At 48.4% G+C, this 24,466-nt stretch overlaps 1 protein-coding gene across 5 annotated transcripts in view; it reads left to right on the top strand.

Moving 5' to 3' along the window:
* RILPL2 (Rab interacting lysosomal protein like 2) overlaps window positions 1-24,466 on the top strand; it is a 39,192-nt gene that overhangs the window by 3,840 nt on the left and 10,886 nt on the right. For 3 of the 5 annotated variants that reach the window (XR_010114975.1, XR_010114976.1, XM_063614737.1), the window contains exons 2-3: window positions 4,796-4,947; window positions 12,553-12,666. Coding sequence is in view for 3 of the 5 variants with exons in the window: in XM_063614737.1 (XP_063470807.1) it covers window positions 4,796-4,947; window positions 12,553-12,666 (266 nt within the window). In the remaining 2 variants the exon portion in view is untranslated. Of the gene's footprint in view, window positions 1-4,795; window positions 4,948-12,552; window positions 12,667-21,289; window positions 21,940-24,466 lie in introns of those variants that run through there. The other 2 variants (XM_055238045.2, XM_063614738.1) reach the window with 2 other exon arrangements.

The following is a 24,466-nucleotide window of genomic DNA, read 5'->3' as shown; positions in this document are numbered from 1 at the left end:
GTTGTATTAACATTTGATGAGTGACTGCAGTGACTGATGCTAGGCTCTGGGGCTGTGCAGATAAAGTAGACAAGGTCCCTGCCCTCAAGAAGCTCACGTCTAGTGGGAGAGGTCAGACACACGGTCCTAGAACCAGAACACAAGTATACAAACCAGGCCAGGCGCGGTGGCTCACACCTGTAATCCCAACACTTTGGGAGGCCGAGGCAGGCAGATCGCTTCAGGCCAGGAGTTCAGGACCAGCCTGGGCAACATGGTGAAACCCTGTCTCTACCAAAAATACAAAATTAGCTGGACCTGCTGGCACACGCTTGTAATCCAGCTACTCGGAGGCTGAGGCACAAGAATCGCTTGAACCCGGGAGGCAGAGGTTGCAGTGAGCCAAGATCATGCCACTGCACTCAAGCTGGGGCAACAGAGCAAGACTGTCTCAAAAACAAACAAACAAACAAACAAACAAACAAAAACCAAGTATACAAACCAGGGCTGGGCGCAGTGGCTCATGCCTGTAATCCCAACACTTTGGGAGGCCGAGGCAGGCGGATCAGGAGGTCAAGAGATCGAGATCATCCTGGCCAACATACCCCGTGTCTACTAAAAATACAAAAATTAGCTGGGCACAGTGGCACGTGCCTGTAGTCCCAGCTACTCCGGAGGCTGAGGCAAGATAATCGCTTGAACCTGGGAGGCGGAGGTTGCACTGAGCTGAGATCACACTGCTGCATTCCAGCCAGGCAACAGAGCAAGACGACTTCGTCTCAAAAAAAAAAAAAAAAAAAAAAAAAGTATACAAACCAAGAAGTAAGCCAGGAAAGAACAGGAACAGAGTCACTGAAATTCACAGGGAAATGTGAAGTTTCCCTGTAGCTTCCCTGGTAATTTCTTCTTATTATTATTATTAATTATTCTTATTATTTGCCTCATACCTTCTCTGACCCCTGGTAATTTATTTCACCTATTCCTAAGTGATAGTGACAATTGTATTTCTAGATAATATTCTACTTTAGTATCTGTCAAGTGACATGGTTAAGTGTGATGACTTACAGCCTGGCTTTCGAGAGTCAAGGAAAGTTAAATGACTTGCGCAGGATTGCTCAGCCACATTCTGTGTTATTTTTACCTCCCTCTCGGGGCACAAGGATATGGAGGAAGTCCCCACTACGAGCCGAGAACAGCGTGGTGTGCACAGGGGCTGGGTAGTTTCCCATATGGGGCAAAGTGGACAAGTTTCATTGGGTGGCAGATGAGATGGCATATTTTCTTCTCAAACCGCAGCCTTAAGAACAGGGATAGGGAAAATGCATGAATTAAGAAAATGAATGTTTAGTGCCACTAGACAGTTCACAAAAATATGCCTTGTTTTTTTTTTCTTTTTTTTTTTTTTTTTTTTTTTTTTTGAGACGGAGTCTCGCTCTGTCGCCCAGGCTGGAGTGCAGTGGCGCAGTCTCGGCTCACTGCAAGCTCCGCCTCCCGGATTCACGCCATTCTCCTGCCTCAGCCTCTCCGAGTAGCTGGGACTACAGGCGCCCGCCACCACGCCCGGCTAATTTTTTGTATTTTTAGTAGAGACGGGGTTTCACCGCGGTCTCGATCTCCTGACCTCGTGATCCGCCCGCCTCGGCCTCCCAAAGTGCTGGGATTACAAGCGTGAGCCACCGCGCCCGGCTGTTTTTTTTTTCTTTGTATGTTTTGAGACAGGGTCTCACTTTGTCACCCAGGCTGGCGTGCAGTAGTTTGAACACTGCTCACTGCAGCTTCAACCTCCCTGGGCTCAGTTGATCCTCCCACCTCAGCCTCCCTAGTAGCCGAGACTCTAAGCGTGTGCCACTATGGCCACCTAATTTTTGTGTTTTTTCTAGAGATGAGGTTTCCCATGTTGTCCAGGCTGGTCTCAAACTCCTGGGCTCAAACGATGCACCCGCTCTAGCCTCCCAGAGTTCTGGGATTACAGGCGTGAGCCACTATTCCTGACCTCTTTTTGGTTTTTTAAATTGTAGTAAAGCTGGGCGTGGTGGCTTATGCCTGTAATCCCAGCACTTTGGGAGGCCGAGGTGGGCGCAGGTCACCTGAGGTCAGAGTTTGAGACCAGCCTGGCCAACATGGTGAAACCCTGCTTCTACTAAAAATACAAAAAATTAGCTGGGCTTGGTGGCAGTCGCCCGTAATCCCAGCTACTAGGGAGGCTGAGGCAGAAGAATTGCTTAAACCTGGGAGACGGAGGTTGCAGTGAGCTGAGATCATGCCACTGCACTCCAGCCTGGGCAACAGAGCAAGACTCTGTCTCAAAAGAAAAAAATAAATAAAATAAAATAAATTGTAGTAAAATACAAGTAACATAAAATTTACCATCTTAATTTTTTTTTTTTTTTTTTTTACAGAGAAAACATGAAGCTGCTTATATTTATTTGGAATAAGACAACAGGGTCAATGATTTTCACTGCAGATGTACTTCTCTTTGAGAAAATATATCAAAAAATCAATTTACAAGGCAGATGAATTTGGCTGTTATTATTTATAGTATGCAAATATTATTTAGTTTCAAAAGGATTTTTTTTTTTTTTTTTTTGAGACGGAGTCTTGCTCTGTCTCCCAGGCGGGAGTGCAATGGCGCGATCTCGGCTCACTGCAAGCTCCGCCTCCCGGGTTCATGCCATTCTCCTGCCTCAGCCTCCCGAGTAGCTGGGACTACAGGCGCCTGCCAACACGTCCGGCTAATTTTTTGTATTTTTAGTAGAGATGGGGTTTCACTGTGTTAGCCAGGATGGTCTCGATCTCCTGACCTCGTGATCCGCCCGCCTCGGCCTCCCAAAGTGCTGGGATTACAGGCTTGAGCCACCACGCCCGGCCTCTCTTTTTTTTTTTTATTATTATACTTTAGGTTTTAGGGTACATGTGCACAATGTGCAGGTTTGTTACATATGTATCCATGTGCCATGTTGTTTTGCTGCACCCATTAACTCGTCATTTAGCATTAGGTATATCTCCTAATGCTGTTTTTTTTTTTTTTTTTTTTTGAGATGGAGTTTCTCTCTGCCGCCCAGGCTGGAGTGCAGTGGCTGGACCTCGGCTCACTGCAAGCTCCGCCTCACAGGTTCACACCATTCTCCTGCCTCAGCTTCCCAAGTAGCTGGGACTACAGGCGGTGCCCGCCACCACGCCTGGCTAACTTTTTTGTATTTTTTTAGTAGGGACGGGGTTTCACCGTGTTAGCCAGGATGGTCTCTATCTCCCGACCTGGTGATCTGCCCGCCTCGGCCTCCCAAAGTGCTGGGATTACAGGCATGAGCCACCGCACCTGGCCCATCTTAACTATTTTTAAGTGTACAGTTCAGCTGCATGAAGTCCATTCACACTGTTGTGCAGCCATCACCACCATCCTTCTCCAGAACTCTCTTCATCTTGCAAAACTGAAACTCTGACCTGTTAAGTAACAACTTCTCCTTCCCCTCCCCCGGCCCCCCAGTAACTACTCTTCTACTTTCTGTCCCTCTGAATCTACCTATTGTAGGTTGTTCATATCAGTGAAATCATGTATTTGTCTTAAGTGCCTGGCTTATTTCACTCAGCATAATGTCCTCAAGATTGATTCATGTTGTGGCACGTGTCAGAATTTCCTTGCCTTTCAAGGCCGAATAATATTCTGTTGGAGGCATATACCATACTTTGTTTATCTATTCATTTGTTCCTGGACAGTTGGGTTGCTACTACTACCCCTTGGCTGCTGTAAATAGAGCTGCTGTGGTGAGAGGCCGAGGCGGGTGGGTCACATGAAGCCAGGAGTTTAAGACCAGCCTGGACAACATGGCGAAACTCCATCTCTACTAAAAATACAAAATTAGCCAGGCATAGGCCGGGTGCGGTGGCGCTTGCCTGTAATCCCAGCACTTTGGGAGGCCGAGGCGGGCAGATCACGAGGTCAGGAGATTGAGACCATCCTGGCTAACACGGTGAAACCCCGTCTCTACTAAAAATACAAAAAATTAGCCAGGCATGGTGGCAGACACCTGTAGTCCCAGCTACTCAGGAGGCTGAGGCAGGAGAATGGCGTGAACCCGGGAGGCAAAGCTTACAGTGAGCCGAGATCACGCCACTGCACTCCAGCCTAGGCAATAGGGTGAGACTCTGTCTCAAAAAAAAAAAAAATTAGCCAGACATGGTGGCACACACTTGTAATCCCAGCTACTCAGGAGGCTGAGGCAGGAGAATCGTTTGAATCCAGGAGGCGGAGGTTGCAGTGAGACAAGATCATGCCACTGCACTCCAGCCTGAGTGACAGAGCGAGACTCCATCTCAAAAATAAATAAATAAATAAATAAATAAATAGTGCTGCTATGAACATGGGTATGCAAATACCTCTTCAGGTCCTGCCTTCAGTGCTCCAGAAATATACACAGAATTGGAATTGCTGGATCAAATGGTAATTCTATTTTTAATTTTTAAAAGAATGGCCACGCTGCGGGGCACGGTGGCTCACACCTGTAATCCCAGCACTTTGGGAGGCCAAGGCGGGCAGATCACCTGAGGTCGTGAATTTGAGACCAGCTTGGCTAACAAGGCAAAACCCTATCTCTAATAAAAATACAAAAATTAGCCGGGCGTGATGGCGGGCGCCTGTAATCCCAGCGACTCAGGCAGGAGAATCGCTTGAACCTGGGAGGCCGAAGTTGCAGGGAGCCAAGATTGTGCCACGGCACTCCAGCCTGAGCAACAGAGACTCCTTCTAAAAATAAATAATAATAATAATAATAATTTAATTATATAGAGTTGCTTAAAAAGGTTGCGTCTTTTCTTCCAGGTGAACCTGGGCCCAAACAAAATGGTGGTTGACCTGACAGATCCCAACCGACCCCGCTTCACTCTGCAGGAGCTAAGGGATGTGCTGCAGGAACGCAACAAACTCAAGTCGCAGCTCCTGGTGGTGCAGGAAGAGCTGCAGTGCTACAAGAGGTGGGCTCTACTGCCTGGAGGGTCCTGCACCCAGACCTGGCCCAGAATTCCTTGCTAGGTTACATATTTGTTTTTGTTTTGTTTTGCTTTTGTGTTTTTGGGACGGAGTCTTGCTCTGTTGCCCAGGCTGGAGTGCAGTGGCGCAATCTCGGCTCACTGCAAGCTCCGCCTCCCGGGTTCACGCCATTCTCCTGCCTCAGCCTCCTGAGTAGCTGGGACTACAGGCGCCTGCCACCGTGCCTGGCTAATTTTTTGTATTTTTAGTAGAAATGGGATTTCACCGTGTTAGTCAGGATGGTCTTGATCTCCTGACCTCGTGATCCGCCCGCCTCAGCCTCCCAAAGTGCTGGGATTACAGGCGTGAGCCACCGCGCCCGGCTGTTTTTTTTTTTTTTTTTTTGAGGGTCTCACTCTGTCACCCAGGCTGGAGTGCAGTGGTGCGATCTCGGCTCACTGCAACCTCCGTCTCCTGGGTTCAAGCAATTATCCCACCTCAGCCACCCAAGTAGCTGTGACCACAGGTGCATGCCACCATGCTCAGCTAATTTTCTTATTTTTTGTAGAGACAGGGTCAAGCCATGTTGCCCAGGCTAGTGTCAAACTCTTGGGCTCAAGTGATCCACCTGCCTCAGCCTCCCCAAAGTGCTGGGATTACAGGTGTGAGCCACCGCACCTGGCCATTGGAAAGTTTTGATCAAGAGAATGACAAGAGGCCAGTCTCCATTAAAAATACAAAAATTAGCTGGGCGTAGTGGCTCACGCCTATAGTCCCAGCTACTCGGGAGGCTGAGGCAGGAGAATCACTTGAACCTGGGAGGCAGAAGTTGCAATGAGCCAAGATCGCGCCTCTGCACTCCAGCCTAGGCTACAGAGCAAGACTCTGTCTCAAAACAAAACAAAACAGAACAAAACAAAATGAAAACGGCTGGGCATGGTGGCACGCCTGTAATCCCAGCACTTTGGGAGGCAGAGGTGGGCAGATCACAAGGTCAGGAGTTCAAGACCAGCCTGGCCAACATGGTGAAACCCCATCTCTACTAAAAAATACAAAAATTAGCCAGGTGTGGCGGGCGCCTGTAATCCCAGCTACTTTGGAGGCTGAGGCAGGAGAATCACTTGAAACCAGAAGGCGGAGGTTGCAGTGAGCCGAGATCGTGCCACTGCACTCCATCCTGGGTGAAAGAGCAAAACTCTTTCTCAAAAACAAAATGAAACGAAAACAAAAAGGCCTGGTGCAGTGTTACATCCCAGCACTTAGGGAGCCTGAAGCAGGAGGATCACTTTAGCCCAGGGATTCAAGGCCAGCCTGGGCAACATAGCAAGACCCTGTCTCTAAAAAGAAATTTAAAAAAAAAGGAAAGTTAAAAAAGACTGCAGTGGTACCATATACAGAATAGATTGTAGGACAAGCAAGAGAAGCTATAAAAAAGCCGTTGCCATAATCACGTTGGAACTCGTAGCTATTTCCATTTGTGCTATTTCCCAAAATGTTTTCCTTTACTTAGGTATTTTTTGAAAAGGGGGCTCTGTAGTCAAACAATTCTGGGAAACACTGAGTTAAATGAAGCATGTTTTCTTATAGGTAGAGGAAAGAAAAACCAGGGGAATAAAAATGTCGTGTTGGCTAATATTTACTGATACTCACCATGTGCCAGGCGCTCTGCTAAATGTATCCTAAGCATCATTTCAATTAGTGCTCACAGCAAGACTGTGAGTAGAGGTGATGTTATCACTATGGTGAGCTGAGGACCAGAGAGGTGGGCACCTGCTTAAGCGGTGGTAGCAACAGTGGTTATGTGACCTCAGACAGTGTGACATCAGAGCCTGTGCTTTTAATTAGCACACCGCATTTAGATCATGAAAGCTTGGAATTCAGGACGTACCCTGATCAAAAATGAAACAAAGCCCAAGTGATATGATTCTTTAAATGCCTTAAATGTAGCATCTTTAAGAGAGCAGCAATACAGCAGAAGCGTTGTAAGAAGCCACATTTATTGTCTCCCTTTTGCTAAGGTTGGAACCATGTTCATGGAAAGACCTTTGTCTCATTTAATAAGTAGTTCAGGGCCGGGCATGGTGGCTCACGCCCGTAATCCCAGCACTTTGGGAGGCCGAGGCGGGTGGATCATGAGGTCAGGAGATCGAAACCAGCCTGGTTAATACGGTGAAACCCCATCTCTAATAAAAATACAAAAAAATTAGCTGGGCGTGGTGGCGGGTGCCTGTAGGCCCAGCTACTCGGGAGGCTGAGGCAGGAGAATGGCGTGAACCCGGGAGGCGGAGCTTGCAGTGAGCCAACATCTCGCCACTGCACTCAAGCCTGGGTGGAAGAGCAAGACTCCACCTCAAAAAAAAAAAAAAAAAATAAAGAAAAATAAGGTTCAGGCACAGGTAGTTAAAAAGAGAAACTGCCAAGCTGCTGGTGTCGTGAGCAGCTTGTTAGTGGGCAAAACCACACACTTTCTTTCTAGTTTTGAATTCTCAGAGAACAAGAGATGCACACATTCCATCTGGCTCAGGCCAAGAGAGGCAGGATTCTGCTTCGTCTCTAATGTTATATATTGTGGAGAAGCCAGCATGCCAACTGAGATGTTCTCACAGCAACTGCATCCATCTGAAGGTCCAAACTCATACAAGTAATATACTGATAATAAATTGTGATTACAGCTGGGTGCGGTGGCTCACACCTGTAATCCCAGCACTTTGGGAGGCCAAGGCAGGCAGATTGCCTAAGGTCAGGAGTTTGAGATCAGCCTGGGCAACATGGTGAAACTCCATCTCTATTAAAAATATAAAAATTATTAGCCAGGCATGGTGACGCATGCCTGTAGTCCCAGCTGTTCGGGAGGCTGAGGCAGGAGAATTGCTTGTACCCAGGAGGCGCAGGTTGCAGTGAGCTGAGATGTGTCACTGCACTCCAGCCTGGGCGACAGAGCGAGACTGTATCTCAAAAAAAAAAAAAAAAATTATAATTCCAGGGAAATATGGTAGGTTGCTTCCAAAGAGAGCCACAGCAGTATTTCCCACCCTGCATACCTTTTGCAATGAGACTTTGCCACTCCTTTCATCAAGAGGTGGATTCTGTTTTCCCTCTCTGCATGTAGGCTGGCTCTATGACTTGCTTTGACTGCGAGAACAGGGTGGAAGTGACACTGTTAGGCCTCTGGGGTTAAGGTGGTAAGAGGCCTTCCTTCTGTTTCTGTGCTCTTAGAATGCTGCCTTGAGACCACCATTCTGTGAGGAAGCTCAAGGTGGAGTCCCATAGAGAGGTCATGTGAAGGACAACCAGGGCGCACCTGCTGACAGCCCCAGCTGTGCACAGCCCTCCGCCGATGCCCCACCAAACGCAGCCAAGTGAGAAGCTCAGGCTAGCAGGAGAACCACAGAGCCAACCATAAGAATCCAGGCACAGCAGTGTGTACCTACAGTCTCAGTGCCTGTAGTCTCAGCTGCTTGGGAGGCTGAGGCAGGAGGATCCCACGAGACCAGGAATTTGAGGTTTCAGTGGGCAGTGATTGCACCTGTGAATAGCAACTGCACTCCAGCCTGGGCAACACAGTGAGACCTGATCTAAAAAAAAAAAAAAAAAAAAAAAGCCAGTTATAAGAAAGAGGTCATCATTAGAGATTATGTCACTGTTGTTTTTAGTCACCAAGTTTAATTTATGTAATAATAGATCATGGAAAAATGGAAATTTTAGATGTTGCTTCTTGTTAAATCGTTATTATAATAAGTATCTATAATAAAATATCAGCTGGGCAGGTGGCTCACACCTATAATCCCAGCACTTTGGGAGGCCAAAGAGGGTGGATAACCTGAGGTCAGGAGTTCAATCAACACCAGCCTGGCCAACATGGCAAAACTCCGTCAATACTAAAAATACAAAAATTAGCCGGGTGTAGTGGCGCACACCTGTAATCCTAGCTACTCAAAAGGCTGAGGCACAGGAATCACTTGAACCCGGGAGGCAGAGGTTGCAATGAGCAGAGATTTTGCCACTGCACTCCAGCCTGGGCGATAGAGTGAGACTCTGTCTCAAAAATAAAATAAAATTAGAATATAAATATTTTATAATTACAAAAATTTAGGCCGGGTGCGGTGGCTCATGCCTCTAATCCCAACACTTCGGGAGTCTGGGGCAGGAGGAACACTTGAGCCCAGGAGTTCAAGATGAGCCTGGGTAATGGTTCAAGACCCTGTCTCAAAAAAATTTTTTTTAATTATTGATAACAATATTAAGTAATGGCTGGGCACAGTGGCTCATGCCTGTAATCCCAGCACTTTAGGAGGCCAAGGCAGGCAGATTGCCTGAGGTCAGGAGTTCGAGACCAGTCTGGCCAACATGGTGAAATCTCGACTCTACTAAATATACAAAAAAATTAGCCAAGCATGGTGGCGTGCACCTGTAATCCCAGCTACTCGGGAGGCTGAGGCAGGGGAATTGCTTGAACCAGGGAGGTGGAGGTTGCAGTGAGCCAAGATCGCACCACTGCACTCCAGCCTGGGTGACAGAGCAAGACTCCGTCTCAAAAAAAAAAAAAAAAGAAAGTAGTAATAAGAGCCCACTCTTTGCAAAATTCTTTCATGAAGAAGGAGGGAGAAGTATGAATCCTGCCCTTTCACACTCACACTGAAAGAGGTATCTTCGTCAGCTCAAGTTGCCGTGAAATACATGGTGAGCCACTGAGCCCGGCCAGGAATTTTTACTAAAGACACACAATTTGGCCAGGCACGATGGCTCACACCTGTAATCCCAGCACTTTGGGAGGCTGAGGCGGGCAGATCCCTTGAGGTCAGGAGTTCAAAACCAGCCTGACCAACATGGTGAAACCCTGTCTCTACTAAAAATACAAAAAAAATTAGCCAAAGTGTGGTGGCAGGCACCTGTAATCCCAGCTACTCGGGAGGCTGAGGCAGGAGAATCGCTTGAACCCCGGAGGCGGAGGTTGCAGCGAGTCGAGATCGCACCATTGCACTCCAGCCTGGGCAACAATAGCGAAACTCCATCTCAAAAAAAAATAAAAATAAAGCCGGGCGTGGTGGCTCATGCCTGTACAGCACTTTGGGAGGCAGAGGCGGGTGGATCACGAGGTCAGGAGATCGACACCATCCTGGCTAACACAGTGAAATCCTGTCTCTACTAAAAATACAAAAAATTAGCTGAGCGTGGTGGCGGGCGCCTGTAGTCCCAGCTGAGGCAGGAGAATGGTGTGAACCCGGGAGGCGGAGCTTACAGTGAGCCGAGATCACGCCACTGCACTCCAGCCTGGGCGTCAGAGCTAGACTCTGTCTCAGAAAAATAAATAAATGAAAATTAAAAACAATAAATAAAAATAAAAAATAAAAACACACAATTCAGTCCACAGCAAAGGGACAACACCATGGGGGTATATTTACCAGTGGGCACTGTAATAAAACGCTTAAGTGGATGTAATGAGTTGTACTTTGCCATAATTGAAATGTTTCATTTTGTTCAGTCTTCTTATGGTTGCAAGTGACAGAAGTCCAATTTAAACTAGCTTAAACACAAAAGGAAATTTTTTTGTAACATAATTGGGAAGGGGCTGCGTGCAGTGGCTGGCTCATGCCTGTAATCCCAGCACTTTGGGGAGGCCAAGGTTGGAAGATCACTTGAGGCCAAAATTTCAAGACCAGCCTAGGCAACATAGCAAGACTCTGTCTCTACAAAAAATTAAAAAATTAGCTGGGCATGGTGGTGCATGCCTGTGATCCCAGCTACTTGGGAGACTGAGGTGGGAGGATCACTGGAATCCAGGAATTCGTTACAGTGAGCTATGATCATGCCACTGCACTACAACCTGAGATACAGTGAGACTCTTATCTCAAAAAAAAAAAAAAAAAGAAAAAAAAAAGGAAGGCCGGGCACAGTGCCTCATGCCTGTAATCCCAGCACTTTGGGAGGCCAAGGCGGGCAGATCACTTGAGATGAGGAGTTCAAGACCAGACTGGCCAACGTGGTGAAACCCCGTCTCTACTAAAAATCCAAAACTTAGCCAGACATGGTGGCATGTGCCTGTAATCTCAGCTGCCTGGGAAGCTGAGGCACGAGAATTGCTTGAGCCTGGGAGGCACAGGTTGTAGTGAGCCGAGACTGTACCACTGCACTCCAGCATGGGTGACAGAGCGAGACTCCATCTCAAAAAAAAACAAGAAAAAAAAAAAAAGAGAATGTTTGGAATCAGGGACTTGGTGCCTCTTTCTCTCCTCTTTGCCTTTCTTTGCTCATGTCCTCATTATTTTGCATTACAGACAGGCCTTCTCTGAATCTTAGGAAACAGACTTCTGGCAATCCCAGTGGAGTAAGAGAAAATGTCCTTCTTCTAAATTCTGTACATCAAGTCCAGGGAAATACTCTGGCCCTCCTTGGGCCAGATCTCAATATTCCCTGACTGCAGTATCAATCAATATAAATCTAGCTCTTGCCAGGTGCGGTGGCTCACGCCTGTAATCCCAACACTTTGGGAGGCCAAGGCGGGTGGATCACCTGAGGTTGGGAGTTTGAGACCAGCCTGACCAACATGGAGAAACCCTGTCTCTACTAAAAATACAAAATAGCCAGGCGTGGTGGTGCACACCTGTAATCCCAGCTACTTGGGAGGCTGAAGCAGGAGAATCGTTTGAACCTGGGAGGCAGAGGTTATAGTGAGCCGAGATTGTGCCACTGCACTCCAGCCTGGGCAACAGAGCAAGACTCCATCTCAAAAAAAGAAAAAAAACTCTAACTCTTACCAACATCTGACTTACAATTTATACTTTTATTTTACTTATTTCTTTATTGACTGTTTCCTTCTCCCACTGTAATATAAATTATGTGAGAGAATATATTTTGTCTATTTTGTTCAGAGACAAAACAGTTCAGAGACAAAGTATTTATTAACCACAGTAGGTAGCTTAATAAATATTTGTTGAATGTTAAGCACTATGTATCATCTTACTTAATCTCTCAATCCTTTGAGGTAGGTACTCTTATTAGACTCATTTTATAGGTTAGGAAACCAAGGCTTAAGTTAGAGAATTTATACACAATCATATTCGTAGAAAACTGAGAAGCTTGAAGCAGTAGCCAATGCAATTAGGCAAGAGAATGAAACAAGAGGCATCACATTGGAAAGGTAGAGGGAAGATTCTAATTTTAAACAGAATTTCTCTGACTCTAGTGCTTTCAACCATAATATTACCATAATCATCATCATCATTAAGACCCTCTATTTTCAGAGCTGCACAGATAAGAGGTCTGTAATAAAAGCCAGGCTCAGTGGTTCATGCCTGTAATCCCGGCACTTTGGGAGGCTGAGGCAGATGGATCACTTGAGGTCAAGAGTTTGAGACCAGCCTGGGCAACATGGTGAAGCCCATCTCTACTAAAAATACAAAAATTAGCTGGGCATGGTGGTAGGCGCCAGTAGTCCTAGCTATTCAGGAGGCTGAGGCAGGAGAATTGCTTGAACCCAGAAGGTGGAGGTTGCAGTGAGCTGAGATGGCACCACTGCACTCCAGCCTGGGCAACAGAGGAAGACTCCAACTCAAAAAAAAAAAAAAGATCTGTAATAAAATAATCCATTTATTTTTTGCACCATTTCCCAGTGGCCTGATTCCACCAAGAGAAGGCCCAGGAGGACGAAGAGAAAAAGATGCTGTGGTTACTAGGCCCAACAATGCTGGCAGGAACAAGGAGGAGAAGACAATCATAAAAAAGCTGTAAGTGTCACTTTGCTGCCCCCCTGGTCCCGCCAAATAATAACTCAAGGAAGTAGTCGGGGGCAAGAAGAGGCTGGCCAGCTGCCCAGGGCAGGGAGGCCCTCTACTCTCCCGGTTGTGGTGCTGCAGCTCGTGGGAAAACTCAATGCCAATGTATTATAATGATATCTGCCAGGCAGTAGCCTAGGTACTTGGCATATATTAATTCATCGAATCATCACAGTGACCCTACAAGGTAGATACAATTTTACAGATGGAGAAATAGCTACTGAGAGGTAAGGTAATTTGCCCAAGGTCACACAGAGGGTAAATAGTGAAGTCAGGAACCCAAGGAAGTCTGGCTCCTACACTCCACTGCCTCCCTGTGATGTTTGACCAGGCTGGGTGCAATGACTCACACCTGTAATCTCAACAGAGGTTACAGGAGGCTAAGGCAAGAGGATCGTTTGAAGCCAGGAGTGTGAGACTAACCTGGGCAACAAAGTGAGACCCCATGTCAACGAAAAAACATCGTTTTGGTTTTTTTGGTTTTTGTTTTGAGACAAAGTCTCACTCTGTCACCTAGGCTGGAGTGCAGTGGCGCAATCTCGGATCACTGCAACCTCTGCCTCCCAGTTTCAAGCAGTTCTCCTGCCTCAGCCTACCGAGTAGCTGGGATTACAGCATGTGCACCACGCCTGGCTAATTTTTGTATTTTTAGTAGAGATGGGGTTTTACCATGTTGGTCAGGCTGGTCTTGAACTCCTCATGACCAACCTGCCTCAGCCTCCCCAAGTGCTGGAATTACAGGCATGAGCCACTGCGCCTGGCCAATTTTTTTTTTTTTTTTTTTAATTAGCTGGTATCATTTGTCGGCCTTTTGCTTGAGATCAAGTGAAATTAGCTGGGTGTGGTAGCCTACACCTGTGGTCCCAGCTACTCAGGAGGATGAGAATAGAGGATTACTTAAGCCCAGGAGTTCGAGGTTGCAGTAAGCTATTATCACTATTATCACGCCACTGCACTCCAGCCTGGGTAGCAGAGCGTGACCCTATCTCAAAAAAAAAAAAAAAAAGAGAGAGAGAGAGAGAAAACAAAAATGATAATAACGATGACCGGGCACGGTGGCTCACTCCTGTAATCCCAGCACTTTGGGAGGCTGAGGCAGGCAGATCACCTGAGGTCAGGAGTTCGAGACCAGCCTGGCCAACATGGCAAAACCTCGTCTCTACTAAAAATCCAAAAATTAGCCGGGCGTGATGGCAGATGCCTGTAATCCCAGCTATTCGGGAGGCTGAGGCAGGAGAATCGCTTGAGCCTGGGAGGTGGAGGTTGCAGTGAGCCGAGATTGTGCCACTGCACTCCAGCCTGGGCAACAGAGTGAGACTCGAAAAAAAAAAAAAAAAAAGGAATAACCCAAGCCTTCTTTCTCAGGGACAGGACCTTGAGGAGCTTGGAAGGGAGCAGGGGCAGAGGGCAAGGGGCAGGAGCACGGGGGAGAACACCTCTGGCCCAGCAGCAGCAGCAGCTCAGGAAAGAACCAAAGGAAGAGGCAGTCAGGCACGTAGCTTCCTGAGAGCAAAGTCATGGTTCTTCCTCTGGGGGCAGTGGTTCATGTGAGCTCAGTATGGTGGGCAGGAAAATAGCAGTTTTCTTCCCAATATTACTCAGAGGCTGTTGGGTTTAATTTGATGAGATGAAGTAGGACTGGGGAAAGGAAAAGGTAATTCCCCATACCTTAAGATTCGCCATAGCTAAGTCAGGTGCAGTGGCTTACACCTGTAATCCCAGCACTTCGGGAGGCCGAGGTGGGTGGATCAGTTGAGGTCCTGAGTTCGAGACCAGCCTGGCCAACATGGTGAAACCCTGACTCTACTAAAAATTGCAAAAATAGCTGGGTGGTAGTGGCATTCGTCTTAATTCCAGCTACTCAGGAGGCTGAAGCAGGATCATCACTTGAGCTTGGGAGGAGGAGGTTGAGGTGAGCCGAGATGGTGCCACTGCACTCCAGTCTGAGCGACAGAGTGAGACCCTGTCTCAAAAAAAAAAAAAAAAGATTCACCATAGCTTCCACTTAGTGAGCATTTGCTATGTGCCAGACACTGAGCTGAGTAAACATCTACTCAGGAGATCTGTTTTACAGATGGGCAAACTGAGAGTCAGAAAGGATCAATGACTTGCAAAGGTTACACAGTGGGTCAGTGGCAGTGGAACTCAGACCTGAAGCCGCATCTATTTACCTCCTAAGTGCACTCACCCTTAATCATGGGCTACATAGAATCTACGGCAGGGAGCCGGGCGCGGTGGCTCACGCCTGTAATCCCAGCACTTTGGGAGGCAGAGGCGGGCGGATCACGAGGTCAGGAGATCGAGACCATCCTGGCTAACACAGTGAAACTCCGTCTCTACTAAAAATACAAAAAATTAGCCGAGCGAGGTGGCGGGCGCCTGCAGTCCCAGCTACTCGGGAGGCTGAGGCAGGAGAATGGCGTGAACCCTGGGGGACGGAGCCTGCAGTGAGCCGAGATCGTGCCACTGCACTCCAGCCTGGGCGACAGCGAGACTCTGTCTCAAAAAAAAAAAAAAAAAGAATCTACGGCAGGGGAAGCACCTTTCCAGAATGTTTCCTGCTGCACGTGGTGATGCCCGGGAAATGGAATCAAGAGAAAAACTCGGCCGGGTGCAGTGGCTCACGCCTGTAAACCCAGCACTTCGGGTGGCTGAGGTGGGAGGATCACCTGAGGTCAGGAGTTCGAGACCAGCCTAGCCAACATGGTGAAGCCCCGTCTCTACTAAAAATACAAAAATTAGCCGGGCGTACAGCCGGGCGCGGTGGCTCACGCCTGTAATCCCAGCACTTTGGGAGGCAGAGGCGGGCGGATCACGAGGTCAGGAGATCGAGACCATCCTGGCTAACACAGTGAAACTCCGTCTCTACTAAAAATACAAAAAATTAGCCGAGCGAGGTGGCGGGCGCCTGCAGTCCCAGCTACTCGGGAGGCTGAGGCAGGAGAATGGCGTGAACCCCGGGGGACGGAGCCTGCAGTGAGCCGAGATCGTGCCACTGCACTCCAGCCTGGGCGACAGCGAGACTCTGTCTCAAAAAAAAAAAAAAAAAGAATCTACGGCAGGGAAAGCACCTTTCCAGAATGTTTCCTGCTGCACGTGGTGATGCCCGGGAAATGGAATCAAGAGAAAAACTCGGCCGGGTGCAGTGGCTCACGCCTGTAAACCCAGCACTTCGGGTGGCTGAGGTGGGAGGATCACCTGAGGTCAGGAGTTCGAGACCAGCCTAGCCAACATGGTGAAGCCCCGTCTCTACTAAAAATACAAAAATTAGCCGGGCGTACAGCCGGGCGCGGTGGCTCACGCCTGTAATCCCAGCACTTTGGGAGGCCAAGGCGGGCGGATCACGAGGTCAGGAGATCGAGACCATCCTGGCTAACACAGTGAAACCCCGTCTCTACTAAAAATACAAAAAATTAGCCAGGCGAGGTGGCGGGCACCTGCAGTCCCAGCTACGCGGGAGGCTGAGGCAGGAGAATGGCATGGACCACGGGGGGCGGAGCCTGCAGTGAGCTGAGATCGCGCCACTGCACTCCAGCCTGGGCGACAGAGAGACTCCGTCTCAAAAAAAAAAAAAAAAAAATTAGCCGGGCGTGGTGGCAGTTGCCTGCAATCCCAGCTACTCGGGAGGCTGAGGCAGGAGAATCGCCTGAGCCCAGGAGGCAGAGGTTGCAGTGAACTGAGATTGCACCACTGCACTCCAGCCTGGGCAACAGAACGAGACTCTGTCTCAAAAAAAAATAAAAATAGGCTGGGCACAGTGGCTTACGCCTGTAATCCCAAGACTTTAGGAGGCCGAGGTGGGCGGATCACCAAGTCAAGAGATCAAGATCATCCTCGCCAACATGGTGAAACCCCATCTCCGCCGGGTGCGGTGGCTCAGGCCTGTAATCACAGCACTTTGGGAGGCCGAGGTGGGAGGATCACGAGGTCAGGAGATCGAGACCATCCTGGCTAACATGGTGAAACCACGTCTCTACTAAAAATACAAAAAAAATTAGCCAGGCATGGTGGCAGGCTCCTGTAATCCCAGCTACTCAGGAGGCTGAGGCAGGAGAATGGCATGAACCCAGGAGGCGGATGTTGCAGTGAGCCAAGATCACACCACTGCACTCCAGCCTGGGCAACAGAGCAAGACTCTGTCTCAAAAAAAAAAAAAGAAAGAAACCCCATCTCTACTAAAAATACAAAAATTAGCTGGGTGTGGTGGCGTGTACCTATAGTCCCAGCTACTTGGGAGGCTGAGGCAGGAGAATCGCTTTAACCTGGGAGGCAGAGGTTGCAGTGAGCCAAAATCGCGCCACTGCACTCCAGCCTGGGCGATAGAGCGAGACTCCGTCTGAAAAAAATAAATAGATAAAAATAAAAATTGGGCCGGGCGCGGTGGCTCACGCTTGTAATCCCAGCACTTTGGGAGGCCGAGGCAGGCGGATCACGAGGTCAGGAGATCGAGACCACGGTGAAACCCCGTCTCTACTAAAAATACAAAAAAATTAGCCGGGCGTGGTGGCGGGCGCCTGTAGTCCCAGCTACTCGGAGAGGCTGAGGCAGGAGAATGCCGTGAACCCGGGAGGCGGAGCTTGCAGTGAGCCGAGATTGCGCCACTGCACTCCAGCCTGGGCGACAGAGCGAGACTCCGTCTCAAAAAAAAAAAAAATAAAATAAATAAATAAATACAAATAAAAATTAAATAATTAAATAAATAAAAATACAAACTTAGCCGGGCGTGGCGGTGGCCTCTGTAATTTCAGCTACTCGGGAGGCTGAAGTAGAATAATCACTTGAACCTGGGAGGAGGATGTTGCAGTGAGCTGAGATCACACCCCTGCACTCCAGCCTGGGCGACAGAGCAAGACTCCATCTCAAAAAAAAAAAAGAAAGAAAAAGAAAAGAGGGAGTCAATATCCTCTTGATAACCAGAATAGAACTGGAGCAACAGGCAGTTTCAGCCTGGCTGTGGCGAATGCCCGAGGACCCCTCCCTGTCCCACCTGGGACCACTCCTCTTGAATGAGCCATGTCCCAGCATTGGAACATGCTATGCGCTTTCCTCTGAATACTTCCCTCATGTCTGTGCACCGGGGTTGATCCCATAGTTCTTCAGATGCTGCCCCTTATACCAAGAGTGAGGTGCTTGTGTAAAATTCAGATTCTCAGAAATCAAGTCAGTAGGCCGGGCGCAGTAGTTCACGCCTGTAATCCCAGCACTTTGGGAGGCCAAGGCGGGCAGATCACAAGGTCAGGATATGGAGACCATCCTGGCTAACACGGTGAAACCCCGTCTCCACTAAAAATACAAAAAATTAGCCGGGTGTGGTAGTGGGCGCCTGTATTCCCAGCTACTCAGGAGGCTGAGGCAGGAGAATGGCGTGAACCCAGCAGGCAGAGCTTGCAGTGAGCCGAGATCGCGCCACTGCACTCCAGCCTGGGCGACAGAGTGAGACTCCGTCTCAAAAAAATAAAAAAAAAAAAAGCTGGGTGCAGTGGGTCACACCTGTAATCCCAGCACTTTTGGAGGCTGAGGCGGGCGGATCACAAGGTCAGAAGATTGAGACCATCCTGGCCAACATGGTGAAACCCCATGCCTGTAGTCCCAGCTACTCAGGAGGCTGAGGCAGGAGAATTGCTTGAACCTGGGAGGCGGAGGTTATAGTGAGCCGAGATTGCGCCACTGCACTCCAGCCTAGCAACAGAGCAAGACTGTGTCTCAAAAAAAAAAAAAAGAAAGAAAGAAAAAGACAAAGAAATCAAGTCAGTGGTTCTTGGATGAAGCTCAGAAATCTGGATTTTTTTCACAAGTTCCTTGGGCAATTCTGATTTGGGGAACCCTTGGACCACACTGATATGTGCCCTCTTAGTTGCCAGGTGTCAGGACAGTAGGCTGCAGCTTTCCTGTACTCCATTTATTCAACAAATATTTACTGAGGGTCTACCATGTGCCAGGCACTGTTGTAGGTGCTGAAGATACGGCAGTGAACAGACCCTAAAGTCTCTGGCTCATGGAGCTTACATTCTAGTAGAGGGAGTCAGAGAGTGAACAGGTAAAGAAATATATTAACAGGACAATTTCAGATAGCTATATGTGCTATGATCACAAATAAGGGGACAGAACGAGAGAGAGAGGACTACTTTAGATTTGGGTTGTCTTTTATCACAGCAGTGGGAAAAAAAAAAAAAAAAAAACACAAGAAAATAGAGTTGGGAAGTCCTGGAAGGCTTCTATGAGGAGGTGACATTCAAACTGATCACTGAAGTACAATAAAGACCGGAAAGAAGAGCATTCCAGGACAGCTGCAGTGGTTCACACCTGTAATCCCAGCACTTTGGGAGGCTGAGGCCGGAGGATCGCTTGAGCCCAAGAGTTTGAGACTAGCCTGGGCAACATAGAGAGCTTTTTTGTAGAGACCTCATCTCTACAAAAAAGAATAAAATTAGCTAGGTACGTGCCTGTAGTTCCAGTTACTTGGGAGGCTGTCTTGAGCCCAAGAGGTCCAGGCTACAGTAAGCCATGGTCACACCACTACACTCCAGCCTGGATGACAGAGCAAGATCCCGTCTCCCACCAAAACAAAAGAGCATTCCTGGTAGACGGAACAGTAAGTGTAAGAGCTTCAGGCTACAGAAATTCTCAGAACAGGCCAGGCGCAGTGGCTCACGCCTGTAATCCCGGCACTTTGGGAGGCCAAGGCGGGCAGATCACCTGAGGTCTGGAGTTCGAGACCAGCCTGGCCAACATGGAGAAACCCCATCTCTACTAAAAATACAAAATTAGCCGGGCATGGTGGTGCATGCCTGTAATCCCAGCTACTCAGGAGGCCGAGGCAGGAGAATTGCTTGAACCCTGGTAGGCGGAGGTTGCCGTGAGCCGAGATCGTGCCATTGCACTTGGGCCTGGGCAACCAGAGTGAAACTCTGTCTCAAAAAAAAAAAAAAAAAAATTTTCAGAGCAGAAGACCATGGTGACTGCAACAGGGAAGAGAATGGAGGTGGGATTGGAGAGGTGGGAGGGGCTGGGTCACCCAGGGCCACGTGGATTCTGGTGCTGACTGTGGGTTTTATTCTAGGTGCGTGGGGAAGAGACATTGGATGGTTTTAAGCTGGAGAGTAACATGATCGTATTTACATATAAAAAGCTCACTCTGGTTGCCTTGTGGAGAAGGGTTGGGAGACAGGGTCAAAGTAAGGCCAATGGGGGGTGTTTCTTTTATCTTTTCTTTTCTTTCTTTTTTTTTTTTTGAGATGGGGTCTCACTCTGTCACCCAGGCTGGAGTGTGGTAGCTTGATCTCAGCTCACTGCAACCTCCTCCTCCCAGGTTCAAGTGATCCTCCCACCTCAGCCTCCCGAGTAGCTGGGACCACAGGTGTTCACCACCACGCCCAGCTAATTTTTGTATTTTTGGTAAAGATGGGGTTTCTCCATGTTTCTCAGGCTGGTCTGGAACTCCCAAGCTCAAGCGATCCACCTGCCTCAGCCTCCCAAAGTGCTAGGATTACGGGCATAAGCCACTGCACCCAGCCTAATGGAAGTGTTTCTTCCACAAGGAAGGGTCTTCTGAGGTAAGATCATGAAAGAGCACCTCCACCCAGGTGTCAGAACTGAAGGTGTGCATTTAGGACTTTCATTGGCTGTCTTGTTGCAAATCAGGCTTCCAGAAGGCATAAACTACTGGTTTCTTTCAGCGTCCTTCTATGGGAGCTTAGGACACCTAATTGGAGTTTGAGCCTAATAGAGCAAAAGTGAAATGTGTGTTCTGCGCATGAGCTAGCCTGAGGACATGTGGCTAGTGGCTAATGAGCATGAGGCCACCCTTTCAGGGTCAGATAAACTTAATGAGCTACTAGAATGAATGAGTGAATGAATTAATGAATGAGTGTTTTTTTTGTTTTTTTTTTTGTTTTTTTGAGACGGAGTCTCGCTCTGTCGCGCAGGCTGGAGTGCAGTGGCGCAATCTCAGCTCACTGCAAGCTCCGCCTCCCGGGTTCACGCCATTCTGCAGCCTCGGCCTCCCAAGGCAGCTGGGACTATAGGGGCCCGCCACCACGCCATGTTAGCCAGGATGGTCTCGATCTCCTAACCTCATGATCCACCCGCCTCCGCCTCCCAAAGTGCTGGGATTACAGGCATGAGCCACCACGCCCGGGTTTTTTTTTTGTTTTGTTTTGTTTTGTTTTTGAGATAGGGTCTTGCTCTGTCGCCCAGGCTGGAGTTCAGTGGCACGATCTCAGCTCACTGCAACCTCTGCCTCCCGGGTTCAAGCGATTCTCCTGCCTCAGCTTCCTGAGTAGCTGGGATTACAGGTGTGTGCCACCATGCCCGGCTAATTTTTTTTTTTTTTTTTTTTTAGAGATGGGGTCTCACTATGCTGCCCAGGCATGTCTCAGACTCCTGGGATCAAGTGATCCTCATCCTCTTGCCTCAGCCTCCCAAAGTCATAGGATTACAGGCATGAGCCACAATGCCTGGCCTGGACATATTTTTGAGTCAACAGCTGCAAAAGCTACTTAGAAATTTTACGGGGGTTTCTGCGCCCCTTGCTTTGTTCCTTCTGCTTACCCTGACCCCCCTCTCTCCACACCAGGTTCTTTTTTCGATCGGGGAAACAGACCTAGATCCAAGGCCACAACTAAGGCTATGTATGGCTCTGATTCTAGAAGACAACCTTCCAAGATGCCTGGCAAAGCCACCTCCCTGTGCCACACAGACACACTGGGCCTGTGTATTTATTTCCCCTTCAAAGCAGACTGAGGAGGGAGGAGACGAGGTTCTCTTGGCATCACTTTCTCCCTGGCTGCGGAACTAGACACGCTTGAAGATTTGGCCTGGGCCAGTGAAGCTGAAGTCAAGAAAAACAGAAGGGATGTGCAGGGTGGGGGGGTCCACTTCCTGCTCCCACGTCAACCCCCAGGGCCTCCAGCGTGCAGACGCGTGTCCTACTCATCTGCTCCCATGGATGACCCTGGTCTTCAATGTTTAGCAGAAGGGAGAAAAGAAAGCAGGAAAGTGTGCTATTGAGATTCCATGGTGACTTCACTGATATTTAGTGAATATTTGATTTAGCCAACATGCCTTTCTTTATGTGATTTTGTATTAAAGTAAAATGATTTTTATACTTTCTATAGCTTATCTAGAGTGGTCTCTTAGTTACGATGGCATACATGGTATATGTGTGTATATGTCACATATATACATTTCATTGTATAATAAATCAATTGCATTCATTCAGTCCAAGCGATGCACTATTATTTGGTGTCACTATGAAGGGAAAGATTGCTGCAAACTAAAATGTTAAGAAGCTATCGATTTTAGGACTCATCCTGATTTCAGAGGTGTTAAGATGTGAACAAAATGCATTTAGGAATCAATAAAACAGAGAGCGGGTGTCTGCACTTTGCAAAGGAACTAATGAGGCTGCCGCAACCACTCCGTGAGTCTGTCTTCTTAGTAAATAACAGTGGCTTACTCAATGTGTTTCGCCTGCTCTGTGGATTATCTCATTCGTTCCTCATAACCTGGGGAGATGGGGACTGGTACTGGTGCACCAGGTTATAGATTTTTTTTTGTTTTTGAGATGGAGTCTCTCGCTCTGTTGCCCAGTCTGGAGTACAGTGGCATGATCTCGGCTCACTGCAAGCTCTGCCTCCTGGGTTTATGCCATTCTCTTGCCTCAGCCTCCCGAGTAGCTGGGACTACAGGCACCTGCCACCACACTCGACTAATTTTTTTGTATTTTTAGTAGAGACAGGGTTTCACTGTGTTAGCCAGGATGGTCTTGATCTCCTGACCTCATGAATTACCCGCCTTGGCCTCCCAAAGTGCTGGGATTACAGGCATGAGCCACCGCACCCGGCTTTTTTTTTTTGTGGCGGGGGGACAGAGTCTTGCTCTGTCTCCCAGGCTGGAGTGCAGTGGCACCATCTGGGTTCACTGCAATCTCTGCCTCCCAGATTCAAGCAATTCTCCTGCCTCAGCCTCCCGACTAGTTGGGACTACAGGTATATGCCACCACACTGGGTTAATTTTTGTATTTTTAGTAGAGACGGAGTTTCAACATATTGGCCAGGCTGGTCTCGAACTCCTGACCTCATGACCCGCCTGCCTCGGCCTCCCCAAGTGCTGGGATTACAGGCATGAGCCACCATGCCCGGCCAGTTTATAGGTTTAGAAACTGAAACTCTGGCTGTGGAGCTAGGAAGCAGCTTGCCCAGGAGGCAAATGCAGGCCTGATTCCAAGGCCCGGGCTTGGAGCTGCCAAGCTCTATGGGTCCAGAGTCGCTGGCAAGTCCTAATAATATTAATAACTTACTGTATGCCTCACCTGCATCATTCTAAGTACCTTTCCGATGCTGTCTCACATACCTTTGTGGGATGGGTATCACTATTGTCCTTGGGGTCCTCCCAAGGAGGTTAAGGCATCATGGGTGAAAAGTCTTGTCCAAAGTCCTCAGCTAGAAAGTGGTAGAAGCAGGACTTGAGCCCACATACAAAGTCCACACCCAGACTTCAACCACTCTGCCTTCCAGGAAGAGTTGGCAGTGTTTAAGAGTCTAGTCCAGAACACTGTCTCCATGGCATCATTAGATCAGGGCTCCCGAACCCTAGAACCCTGTGTAACACTGCAACCCTGGCCAGGCATAGTGGTTCAAGCCTGTAATTCCAGCACTTTCGGAGGCCAAGGTGAGAGGATTGCTTGAGCCCAGGAGTTCAAGCCCAGCCTGGGCAACATAGTAAGACCCTGTCTTTACAAAAAATAAAAAATTAGCCAGGCCTGGTGGTGAGCACCAGCTACTGGGGAGGCTGAGGCGGGAAGATTAATTGAGCCCGGGAGTTTGAGGCTGCAGTGAGCTATCATCACACCACTGCACTCCAACCTGGGTGACAGAGTGAGACCCTGTCTCCAAATATATAAATGCTCCCCTGCCTCCCTGTGGGGATAGATAGGGTGAAAGAACCCACTCAGAAAGAAAGGTTAAGATGGCCTGGGTGGCTGTGGTACCGCAGGAGACTAAAAAAAGTTACAGTGAGAAATGCTTGGAGTGCAGCAACTCTTGGTAAAATCTGATGCTGGCAGGTGGGCATTCTGGAAAATAAGTCCTGGGGGGTGATTCTCCTAGAGATGGGCCTGGCTTGACCACAGATAACAGAGCTGTGACATCAGCTGAGCTCTGGCGGTTCTCACACTGCAGGATTCCAACTACAAACCTAGACCGGGGAGGAACAGGCTTAGAAGTAGGTTTCCGCCGGGTGCAGTGGCCCACGCTTGTAATCTTAGCACTTTGCGAGGCCAAGGTGGATGGATCACAAGGTCAGGAGTTCAAGACCAGCCTGGCCAAGAAAGTGAAACCCTGTCTCTACTAAAAATACAAAAATTAGCTATTCAGGAGGCTAAGGCAGGAGAATTGCTTGAACCTGGACAGCAGAGGTTGCAGTGAGCTGAGATCACGTCATTGCACTCCAACCTGGGGGACAGAATGAGACTCCGTCTCAAAATAAAAAAAAAAAAAAAGAAAGAAAGAAATAGGTTTTCAGGCCAAGTCTCAGAAGGCACAGGAAGTTGTTGCTGTAGCAATCATCTTTTATTTTATTTATTTATTTGAGACGGAGTCTCGCTCTGTCGCCCAGGCTGGAGTGCAGTGGCACGATCTCGGCTCCTGACCTCATAATCCGCCTGCCTCGCCCTCCTAAAGTGGTGGGATTACAGGCGTGAGCCACCATGCCTGGCCAGCAGTCATCTTTTACAACAAACAAATATGGCTGG

This window comes from Symphalangus syndactylus, chromosome 13 (assembly GCF_028878055.3).
Source record: "Symphalangus syndactylus isolate Jambi chromosome 13, NHGRI_mSymSyn1-v2.1_pri, whole genome shotgun sequence".
Classification (NCBI taxonomy): Eukaryota; Metazoa; Chordata; class Mammalia; order Primates; family Hylobatidae; genus Symphalangus; species Symphalangus syndactylus.
Note: the sequence above shows the minus strand (reverse complement) of the source record. Positions and strands in the feature narration are given on the sequence as shown.